The sequence below is a fragment of the Lepidothrix coronata genome, unplaced genomic scaffold, assembly GCF_001604755.1.
Source record: "Lepidothrix coronata isolate B3197 unplaced genomic scaffold, Lepidothrix_coronata-1.0 Scaffold199, whole genome shotgun sequence".
Classification (NCBI taxonomy): Eukaryota; Metazoa; Chordata; class Aves; order Passeriformes; family Pipridae; genus Lepidothrix; species Lepidothrix coronata.
Window position 1 is genome coordinate 347,020 of NW_016690379.1, and position 11,275 is coordinate 358,294.

Genomic DNA, 11,275 nt, shown 5'->3' on the forward strand with positions numbered 1-11,275 from the left:
GCCCCGCCCCCGGCGCGCTTCGGCCAATCGGCGCGCCGCGCTGGGCATGACCGACGCGCTCTTTCACCAATCGCATATCCCCGCCTCCCAGATAGGCCCGCCCCCTCTTCCCGCCCCGCCGGCGGCCCCGCCCTGAAGTGTAGTAAGGGCGGGGCGCGCCGCAAGGAGTAACAGGCGGCGTGGCCAATGGGAGTGAGGCACGGCGCGCCCTCCCGCCAATAGCCGCGCGGCGGAGGTGGGGCCACCGGATTTTTTCAATGGGGGGTGGGCGTGGCCTCCCGCGGCCAATGGGAGGGCGAGGTCGGGAATTCAAACTGACAGGTGGGAGCGTGGCCGTTGGAGGCGCCGGCACCGGGATCGATATCGGGATATCGGGACAGGCACCCCACCCGCCATGACCTCCAGCGGCTGCACGTTCGAGGACCGGAGCGTGGCCGTGCTGTGCTGCCGGTTCTGTCGGCAGGTGCTGAGCTCCCGCGGGATGCGGGCGGTGCTGCTGGCGGACACCGACACCGACCTCTACTCCACCGACATCCCACCCTCCGGGTAAGCGCCGGGCACGGGGGGGTCCCACGGGGTCCCTCCGGAGAGGGGTCGGCGCTGGCAGTGCCGGGATTCAGCCTGACCCAGCTAAGCGGGGTCAGGAGCTGCAGGAGCATCACCGCGGCTCCAGCACTTAAAAACCCGCTGTCGCCAGCGAAACAGCCCCACAGGGCACAGTTCAGCCCATCCCTCTATTTCCAGTCCCACCCGGCTCTCCTTCAGCCCTGCAGAAACCATGGGATGGCAAAGAGCAAGGCTGTCCCCGCCCCCCCCTCCAAATTTAATTCACTCGTGGGGATGACACAGTCTCAGGAGCTCCTCTAGCTCCTTGCAGAAGCAGAGATTAGAATTTGAAATAAAGGCCTGCAAACAGAACAAACCTGATCTGTCACTGCTCCCAGAAGGGCTCTCCCCCAAAGTCGGTTTGTGTGCTGCTTTCCCATAGCAAGATTTGAATACTAAGGAAATCAGGTTGTGAAATGACATGGTAATCAGAAAGTATGGGTTGAAAAGGAGATAAGAAATCAAAGGTTTGGTTTTAAATGTCCCAGCCTTTAAGGGATTGCTCTGTATCTTAGTTGGGATTTGCCAGGAACGTTTGGAACCAGGTTTCTGACTGTCAGTGCCACCCAGCCCCAGCCTGCAAGTCTCTACCAAGAGAAACTCTGCTTTTTGAGCTATTTTGAGGGGACTTGTGATATTAATGCAATGTCACGTGGGTCTCTTCTTGTTTCCATATGAGTGTGGCTGGCAGTCAGTAGGAAAATATAACCCTGTGGTCTTGGAGCACTTTAAAACCAGACTGTGACCAGCAGCAGCATCACTTTGTTGTGACTTCAGACCTGTGTTATTAAAACATTACAGTTGTGATCACAGCCACATCTAAACTCCTGTGTCTTTCCTTCCTTCCCAACCAGGACTGTTGATTTCATAGGAAGCTGCTATTTCACCGAAATCTGCAAATGCAAACTGAAGAACATCGCGTGTTTGAAGTGGTGAGAGCACAGCCCGTGACCCTGACACTCCAAAATACTGCTTGACCCCCTCCCTGTCGACTCCTGCAGTGCAAGGGTTAAGGGATGAATGAACAGATTGCATTCTCTGTCGCAGATTTAATGGTGCTTGATAGAAACTCAACCCACCACTCCTGGGCATGGCTGCCAGTCCATTTTCTGTGCAAGTCCCCAGTGAAAATGTGACAACCTTGTCAGGAGTCTGAGTCTATGGGAAAGCTTGTGTGCCACCTGCCTGATTAAATGTCTGCTTCAACACTGAGATAACTGTGTGAATAAGGCCCCAGTAAGAAGCAGTTACTCATATTCTAATTAATAGAACATCCTCTTGGCAGATCGAGTTGTTGCGAGCAGATGGAACATGCTGTCGCTAAAGTTCTTGGAGTTCTTTTATCCTCCTTATTAGTATCTGATATTTAAGAGTAAAAACAACAACTCTCAAATAGCTCACAGTCATTTGAGATGATCCCTTCAGCTTCCTAATCAAGACTTTTACCCTGTTCAGATTTAAACAGTGAGGGGGGGGGTGATAGGAACACAATATTTTAGTTTTTAGGGAGAAGCAGAGAAACAGAAATATCTCACCAGAGCACGTGAAAGTAGAAAAGTGGTTGTTCTGGGTTTTAATTGAGGAAAATTGATAAGGCTTCAATATTCTGGCACAGGTTGCCCAGAGAAGCTGTGGCTGCCCCATCCCTGGAAGTGTCCAAGGCCAGGTTGGATAAACCTGGAGCAACCTGGGCTAGTGGAAGGTGTCCCTGCCCATGGCAGGGGGGGGAACTGGATGGTCTTTAAGGTTCTTCCAACCCAAACCATTCCATGATTCTCAGTCTCATTACTCTTACCACTGATTCTCTCCTGTGCACGAGGCTCCTGTCCAGGTGGGGTTTGTGTGTGATGAACTTCTGAGCTGATGCCAATGGAACCACAGGTCTTCCAAAAAAAAAAAAAAAAATGCACCAGCGTTTGTTGGTATGTAAACTAATCTGGATTACACAACCAATGGTTCTCTATGCCAAAGATCTGAAACTCAGATATTCTGTAACTCCTGACAGATGTTCCCTAAATATTTAAGATACTTGTTTAACTACGTTCCCTTAACTTAATCAGAATAGGAGCATTACATAATGGTCTGGTACCGTGGCTATTTAACATCAGTTTGGGCTGGAAAAAGCCACCAACATCTGTCTTTTCACCAGGCACTTGTGTTGCTCATTATTTCACTTGCCTTTCCAGTGGTAACGTTGTTGGTTACCATGTGATTTCTCCCTGCAAACCTTGCCTGTTGTCCTGCAACAACGGCCACCTCTGGATGTTCCACAGCCAAGCAGTCTTTGGCATCAACAGGCTCGACCCTTCTGGTAAATTTGTTTCCTTCTCTTCCCTAAAAATCTCGGATCCCGAGTCCTGATTCTAAGGAGGCAGCTCAATATAGTCCAAGCATATGGAGGGAGGGGAACATATGGAGGCACAAGGAAGTGTTACTGCACTGCTAATCTGGAAAACTGCTGGGGGGGGAGGAGGGAGGGTGGTTGGAGCTGTAAATGAAAATCTGAGTGTAAATTGATCTCCGTCAGAAAACTTTAACCTTCCCCCTTCTGCGGCCACAAGTCGGGGTTTTCTGCAGCAACCCCACAACCAGCCCAAACCCAGCTATTTATAGGGGGAGGGTGGCTTTCCTGGGCTGGCAGGCAGCTGGCCAAGGGACACTCTTTTTTGGGTGAGTCATGCTGTCACTTTGACCCTCTCCCACTGAATCCTCGTTAAGCCGAAGTTTGCAGCTTCCTCAGCTGGGTGTTGGTGGGATGCCAAGAGTCTGGCAGGGTTGGAGTCCTCAGGAATCCACAGCCCCCCTGACAAATCACTTCTCCTCCTCACAGACTCGCTGCCTGAACCCCTCAGTGTCACCTGGGCCTCCGAGCAGGGCTTTCAAAAATAAATCAGCCATGAGGGGGGTTATCAATAGCTCCATGAATTAGTTATAGAAACAAGCTTCGGTGGGTTCATTCTTTGAATTGTGACGTAAACAGCAACAGCACTTCCAAGATCACTCGGAAGAAAAATAGAAAAGGGATATATTTACCAGGGACGTGACTTAATGGGTTTTGCAATGATTATTTCCTCTCAAAACAGACAGTAGTGCAACTTAAAATTAAGGTCACAATCCAAAAATACCTCTTCCCCCCCCATCCTCCTTATTCTCCTTACCTCCTTCCCACCAGGTGTGAATGTATTGCTCTGGGGCAACTTGCCAGATTTGGAGGAAAGCACAGATGAAGATCCGTCCTGTACCTCTGAGGAGGAGTACATCAGATAAATGGGATTATCTACAGCCTCTTCCCTGGATTTGTTGCTGTTTGGTTTCGATTTTTTTTTTTCCTGACAGCCCATCAGAGCTTAAACAACGGGAAAAAAACCAAACAAACAGGAAATCTGGAAAACCATCCTAAAAAAGGAAAGCATCTTCCTCTTTCACTGCAGCCTTCCTTGGACTCTTGAATCTTCCCAATGTGTAACTTCTGAGTAGAGATCCTCCTTGGTTAGATCTGGAAATGCAAACACAAGGTGCATTTACTGAGGTCTAGGTCTGTTTTGCTTTTTATTCTGAAGCCTCAACAGCTTCTTAACTGTGTTTTTTTCCTTCTTTCCTGAAGCACTTTTCACTGAGCAAAATCTTTCAGCTGCTTTCAGCTTCAAACTCTTTGAGAAATAATCAGTCTGGTTGATGGGGCTCTGACAGAAACTTCCCATCTTTACCTGGCAATACTTTCAGGATCTTGTCTCCATAGAGATCATATTTTTTCTCCCCTTAAATTCTGCAGTTCCTTAATGTCTGACAGACCTTGGAGGCTACACCGAGGTTTTTCTTCAGGTCAACAGCAAAACCCATCCGGTTTTATACGTTATTTTTTTTCCCTTTATGGGGTAGGCATCCCTCCAAAACACAGCTCAGCCTGCAACTGGGTCTTTTTAGAGAAAGAAAAAGAGATCAGGTGAAATATTTGGTGCTCAGGCCTAACTTTACATCTTGAGGCACAAAGGCCATCTGGTTCCTCCAAGTAATGAATTCAAAGCTCATTTTCTCAGTGGTTACAACCATGGTGTTTAACTTCTGAGCTAAGTACTGTCCCCTTCAGCTACTCACCTGAAGGGTCACCAGTAGAAAATCCAAGATAAAATCATGTAAGAGAACACTTTTAAATTTGGGTTGATGCTGAATAGATCATTCTGTAGCCTCTTGTGATACTTGGAAGGGGTGCAATAAAGACAGATCTGAATTGTCTTGGTATTTTTACTGCATGTTATGTATTTCTTAATTAACGGTACTACCTCTTCTGCATTGTTTAAATGTATATTGGTGTATATATATATGTATATGTGTGTCTTGTTTTGAATTCCTGTGTTATGTCTGCTCACGAAATAAAAGCTTTGGACTACAGAGTCTTCAGGACTGTAATAAATATGGATGTGTAATGACATCAGACAATCCAAACAGTGAAATGGCATCTTGTATTAAAATAGTAGAATAATTACATTTTTACTATTATAATTATGGTTTAGGCAACCCAAAAAAAAAAAATCACTTTCTTTTTAGGTTGACAAAGCTGACAGTTTCTCAGTCTCAGCCAGTTAACTCTTCTGCAATTCACTATTCAAATTTTTGCCAGGTTTCCGTGCTGCATGAACCTGATCACGATGTGACTACAGTATTAAGCTGGCAAGGTGACACCTCAAAGATTTTTTTTTTCCCAACGGAATTCGTGAGCTAAAAATACCTCTGATTGTTTTTGCATGAGTAGCACAACAGTTCGAATACAATCCTGCCTAGTGCCAGTTCAACACTTGTCATTTATAACCTTCCTAATTCCCAGCTAACTCGGTGTCAGGGCAGGGCTCCCACGGGGAAGCAAAGGACTGTAATTTCTTCCCACCAAGTCCATAATTCTGTTTTTGCTCCCCCTCTGCACACAGAGAACTGGAAGTTCTACTCTGAACTACTTTAATTACACAGGCCTGCTTGAGCGAGCTTGGAATTAGAAGTGAGCCAACTTTTAAGTGAGTTCAGTCGGTTTTTTGTTGACAGTGAAGCTGTAGGTGTTAAATACAAAGTAAGCAAACATCCCCTGTTGTCCCTCTGTGGTGAATGTCACCAAACAAACTGATCATGTCTGGGGCCACTTCTTTCTATCTGAAATTAAGAGAGAGAACTGAGTAAGCAGATCATGGGAAAGCCACAGCAGCTCCTTTACAGAGCCCTGATGTTTGGGGTTAAGTTTCCAAGGATCACCCTGTGCAGGGAGATGTTTAACCAGGTCTAACACCAGGCAACTGGCACAAAAACGGATCAATATTTCTAGAAACGCTGCCAAGCACTTCAAACCACCCAAAGCTGCATTTGAACTAAAACAACTCAGGTCTCTCCTGTGCTTTCTCTCTATTCTTTTGGACACACAAGATCTCTGTGTTGTAGCACAACACTGAAATCTGAAAGTGATGGTTGCAAATCCTCTGGTACAATAATAGAGCGAGACAGATCATGCCCAGGATGGATTTATCACCAGGATTCAACTTCCTGATAGATCTGTGGTCAGGCTGATCCAGGAGAAGCTGGGCAGCTCCTCTTCCTCCTGGTGAGGATTTCACAGGGAAATTTTACGTGATCTTTGCTGTGCAGCCACTGGAGTCACAAGGCTGAAAAACAAGAACTGACTCCTAAGGCTTTTCCTTCTGCTCATCAAGGTACCCAAGGCAAGTAATTAAAGAACTTCAGTGTCTCTAATCAGATCTGGGTTTACTTAGAAGGGATTGAACACCAGGCAAAAGGTCTTAAATTTGAGACTCCGAGTCAGCTCTTCTGCAAGACTCCAAATTTTCCTGGCACTAAGATCACTCCCTGGAGCTGATCCCTCCAGCCTCAGTGCCCAGGGGTTGGATCTGCCATTCCATGTCCCAGACCTGATCCCAGATGTTGTGTAACACAGACTTGTAGGTTCAGGGTCACGGGCACTGAGAGTAGAATCCCGAAAGCCACTGAGAAAAAAAGAACTTTGATTCGATTTTTAAGTCGCAGGGAGCCGTGTAATCACTCTCTTATTGATGGCCACCCCCTTTTTTTTTTTCCCTGCAATGCACAATATTAGCTGGAGGGGTAGGGAAAAGCCATAGCAAGACAGTGATAAATTGATACCCCTCCATATTAAATAAGACTTGCTAGAAAAAAAGGCACATTTAAATATTCCTCCTTACTCCAGTGCAGCCTAATCACAATATTACATTTATGCAACACCGTTCATCCCAAAGTGCTCTCCAGTGACAAATTCTTTAGGAATTCTTTTAGGAATTCTTTTCCCACCGAACTGCAGCCAAGCCCAGGGTGCAGAGCAGCTGCCAGGCAGGCAATGAGAGAGGCAGGACCACGGGGAGCATCATCCTGGAATGAAACCGGAACGTGATCCCCATCAGGACAAACCCACACGTTGATTTACCCAGGGAGGCTCGACTTGAAAGACACTCTCTTCTTACCCAGCCTGGAATGCAGCTCATCCACCTCCAGCAGGTGACAGATGGGTCACCCCTCCTGGGACAGAACCCAGGCTTTGAATCCAGGGAAGAGTCCTATGACAAGAGGCAGAAATTACTGAGCTCCCTCTTATCCTCTGCTCTTCTCCCCAGCACACTTTTGAAAGTGAAGTTAAAGGGTCATTTGTTATAAAGCACCCAATTACTTCGGCAGGGGAGGTCATTGTTCCCTATTTTATTACGTTTGCAGTCTGTGTGGTTTCTGAAAGCATATCCCAAGGAGCAGCCAAGTAAACAACCTTTGTGTGCTGTTATTTGGATTAAGGGAGTGTCTACAGGCCAGGGTAGTGCAACCACCACGGGGCTATTGTGCAAGAAACTGGGAGCACAGAGACTCAGAGGAGCTGCTGGGAAAACAAGGCAGCCAAGGGGGGTAAGGAAAGGCACCACTGGCTGTCAGAGATCAGAGGTAAAGCCTGAAGAGGAGACTCCTTAATTCCAAGACTACAAGAGACACCAAGCCAGGCCTGTTCCTGCAGCTGTGGATCACCTCTTCCTATTCCAACAGGAATTTGCAAGCCTGTGAATAGTCAGCTCTTGCACAGACTCCATCATACAGTCACAGAATGGTTTGGGTTGGAAGGGAACTTAAAGATCATCTCATTCCAACCCCGTCATCTCATACCTAAAAGGATCCTTCTCTGTGCCAGGGCTCCTAGATTTCTGCTGCATTATTAGGTTTTTCTCTTGCTTTAGCATGCACAAAGCACATAGCCTCTAGTCAAATACCTATAAAAAGCCTGCAAAGAAAACAGGTTGTTCCAAACCTGTGCAGATACAGCACTCAGGGAGCAGGGATGTGCTCCTCAACTCATGCAGGGCACAGGAAAACCAGCAGAGAGCCAAGCAGGCTGCCTGCCTTGAACATCCCCAGTGGAATTAACTCCAGGTTGCTGATGCACCACCCCCAAAATTCTCTCTTCTCAACAGGAAACATCAGCCATGCTGTTCTCCCAACAAGCATCAGCATTCCCAAGCAGCCAGGGGGACATTTCAGCTGCCTTGCCTGTGTGACACTGTCGTAGTTTGAGACCCCCCAAAAATCCCATTTCCAAGTCCAAGCCCCAACTCCCACAATTTGTTGCAGTGCCAGAGGTTTTTCCAGACATAACACAAGGCTCAATATGAGGGGAAGGGAGTTATGTTACAACTATTACACAAATAAATACTATATTATATACACAATTCTAACTCTCTCTCCTGTAGTAAAGCAATATTTACATTAGATCAAGTCCTTCCTTTCCCCCCAACAGGAAGAAGGAAAGATCCTTTCCACTTTCAGGGCAGCAGTGTCTCTCCTCTTCAAAGCAGGAGTCGTAGCTGGAATATCTCTCTCTCTCTCTCTCTCTCTCCCCATTACAGACATGAGCTTAACCAAGTGAGCTGCACTCAACTGAGTTCTCACTAGAAAGCAGGGCTCCTATTTTGGAAAAAAAAACCAACAGGGAACAAAGCTGGTCAAATAGAAGCCCAACAAAATCCCTGGTGCTTCGCCCCTCGTGTCATCTGAGCCCTGACACCTCGATGTCTGGGGGTGATGCCACACGAGGGAAATCAGCACCACGGCCCTCCCTGGCACTGCCATCTGCATGCCAGCGTGGGGAGAAGCTTGTGCAGGCACGGGGAAAGCCAAAGGGATAAAAAAAAAAGACTCGATCTCCTGCGTTTCTCTGACTTACACTTGTTTCCTGCGGGAAAGTGCTAATTAAAAATAACCCAGGGCTGCTCCACCGTGGGTGCAGCCCCACTGGGATCCTTCCCTGCTGTGCCACGGCAGAAGCTGATTAGTTCATCCCACTCCAGCATATGGCCTGCTTTGGAAGGGAAAATTTCCACTAACACTTGAAATACGGGCGCTTTGGGACTCTCATCCTGATTTCCCCAAAGAGAAGCTGGTCCTGTGTCCACTGGGCACATCCAACAGTTCCTCAGGCAAAAGCAAGCTAACAGGAATGAAATTTAAGAGAAATTCACCCGATTTTGCCTCGTCATCTGTCTGCCTCTCGGTGCCAACAGGCTGCCCAGAGAGAAAAGGGGTTCCAGGACCAAAGGACAACAAGAATACAAAGCTCACCCCCCCCCTCGCCTGCACCGTTCGGAGGTTTCGGCAGCAGCGCTTCCTTTGCTGCCAATTTATGTGCCTTCATTTTGAAAAGAATAAGCAGATATTTGATTCTGAGGCCAGCAAGGCTTCAGCAAGAACAGATCTGGTCTGTGATTCCCACTGTGCTTTGCAGAACACTCCCAGAAAGCTTCCCCAGCCGACGCTGGCAAGGGGAGAGCGAGAGGCGAATGTGCCTCAAGCTGCCTCGGATGTGAGGAGTGCCAGGAGTGCCAGGAGTGCCAGGGACCCTTGGCCCACATTGAAAACACAGCAGGTGAAGCTACAGACCCAAAAATAAAAAAAAAAGAAGACAACAGAGGTGGGATCTATGCCCAACCAGGACTAAGAATGCAGCTCCAAAAATGGTGTAACGAAGCAAAACCCCATTTTAATCTCCTCTGCTGAACACAAAACCCAGGCCCTTTCAGCTGCTGAATTTTTAAATCACTTTAGAGCCATTTGCCATGACCAGGTCACTCATTCTCTTGGTTCATCTCTGTGTAAGGGGACACAGAGCAGTAGGTGGTTTTAGACCTCCAGAATTCTGAAGCTGCAATATTTCCTGTGATCAACTGAACCAACACAATCAGAGAATGATTTGGTTAAACATGCAGATGGAATGACACAGAGTCACATTTGAGGGAATGGTTGTGAAACCCCCTGCAGATTCAGTCCAGCATCCACTCATATTTAATGAGAGCCTGAAAATTTTGGAAAAAATGAAGCAATCTTCTCTTGTGCAAAGCCCATCACAAGACTTTCCACAATGTTGCTCCATTTTTTTTTTCCTGGAGCCCAGGTTGGACACGAATTTTACTCTGCAGAGCGAATTTTTACCCTGCTCCAAATTTTACCCAAATGGCTTTCTTTGTAGCTCAGAATTTAAAATTCAGATGAATGCAGTTTTTGCATCTCCTGTGCTACCAGAAGGCAACAATCATAAGTGGCAGGGAGCCTTTATTCAGCAGAATATGTCCAATTTTATTTTTTTTTTTTAGTTTCCAGTTCTTACGGGCAATCAACATTTAAAAAGGTGCTTTAAAAGCACCTGGCACTGGCCACGACAAGAAACCTTTTACCTCATAAACTCTGATTTCACACAGCCGTGCCAGTGATGCGTGAACTTGAATTGCTCCTCTCCTTTGTGCCACTCCGACAGCACAAAACGCTCCTCAGCAAACTCAGCAACACTTCAACTCGCTGCAAGTCAACCACAAAAATCACGAGGACTTAAACAACGAGCAGTTTTTGGCCGGGGGCAGGTGCTCTGATAACAACCTGCCACTGCTGCTGCATCACCGGAGCCTCTCCTCGCTCCTGCCAGGGGGTTCAGCCGCGGGCACTGATGGCCCTGGCACTAATTGCAGTGTCCATTGATGGCCCTGGCACTAATTGCAGCGTCCACTGCCAGCCCTGACGAGGAGGCAGCAGCACCTTCCCCTCCCCGTGCCTTGCCCTGGTGTTTTTAAAGCAGCCACATCTCCCCCCACGCTCCCATGGCTACCAGGAGGTGCCAGGTGGATCCCAGGCTGCTGTTTTCCAAAGCCCAAGGGAAAGCAGTGCAGTTATCCCTGTGCTCTGTCCCCAGTAATGAGTGTGATGCCCTGTGTCTGTCTGTCCTCTCCACAGCCTCCCCCAGCACAGACCAAAGCCAGCTCTGCTGGGTGTGGACACGCACACAGAAGACACATTAATTACAGTCTGAAAATTTCTCTGCTTGAAAAAGAACTGGCTCCCTCTTTGTCACCTCTCCCCCACAAAAACCTCACCTGGCCCAATTTACTCCTTGAAAACAAGCTTGGATTGCAAATGACCTGGGGAGAAGAGACATCAACCGAGTGCATCTTGGCTGAAAACGGGCTTTGAAGAGCAAAACTCAACACCAGCACAGGCTTTGATGGCACAGCACAGACCCAGAGACCTGTTCCTTAAGCTTTACCTTCCCTGGCATCTGTCTGCCCATGGAAGGGGAGATGGTTGTGGCTAAAAGGCTGCTCTGCTGGGTTTGGATGTGAACAGTGCCAGTCTCCCTTGA

At 47.6% G+C, this 11,275-nt stretch overlaps 1 protein-coding gene across 1 annotated transcript; it reads left to right on the plus strand.

The window, feature by feature from the left end:
* The first annotated feature begins 314 nt into the window (after positions 1–314).
* FAM72A (family with sequence similarity 72 member A) lies at positions 315–4,985 on the plus strand. The gene is made up of 4 exons (XM_017832100.1): positions 315–546; positions 1,461–1,538; positions 2,793–2,917; positions 3,779–4,985. Exons 1-4 carry the CDS (start codon positions 395–397, stop codon positions 3,871–3,873), a joined length of 450 nt encoding a protein of 149 aa, XP_017687589.1. The 5' UTR covers positions 315–394; the 3' UTR covers positions 3,874–4,985.
* Positions 4,986–11,275: the final 6,290 nt, after the last annotated feature.

Bases quoted from the DNA above. Each gene is read 5' to 3' on its own strand.
- FAM72A (XM_017832100.1), top strand. From the start codon at position 395: ATGACCTCCAGCGGCTGCACGTTCGAGGACCGGAGCGTGGCCGTGCTG. The intron at 547-1,460 runs GTAAGCGCCGGG...CTTCCCAACCAG, and splicing joins ACCGACATCCCACCCTCCGG to GACTGTTGATTTCATAGGAA. The intron at 2,918-3,778 runs GTAAATTTGTTT...CCTTCCCACCAG, and splicing joins CAACAGGCTCGACCCTTCTG to GTGTGAATGTATTGCTCTGG.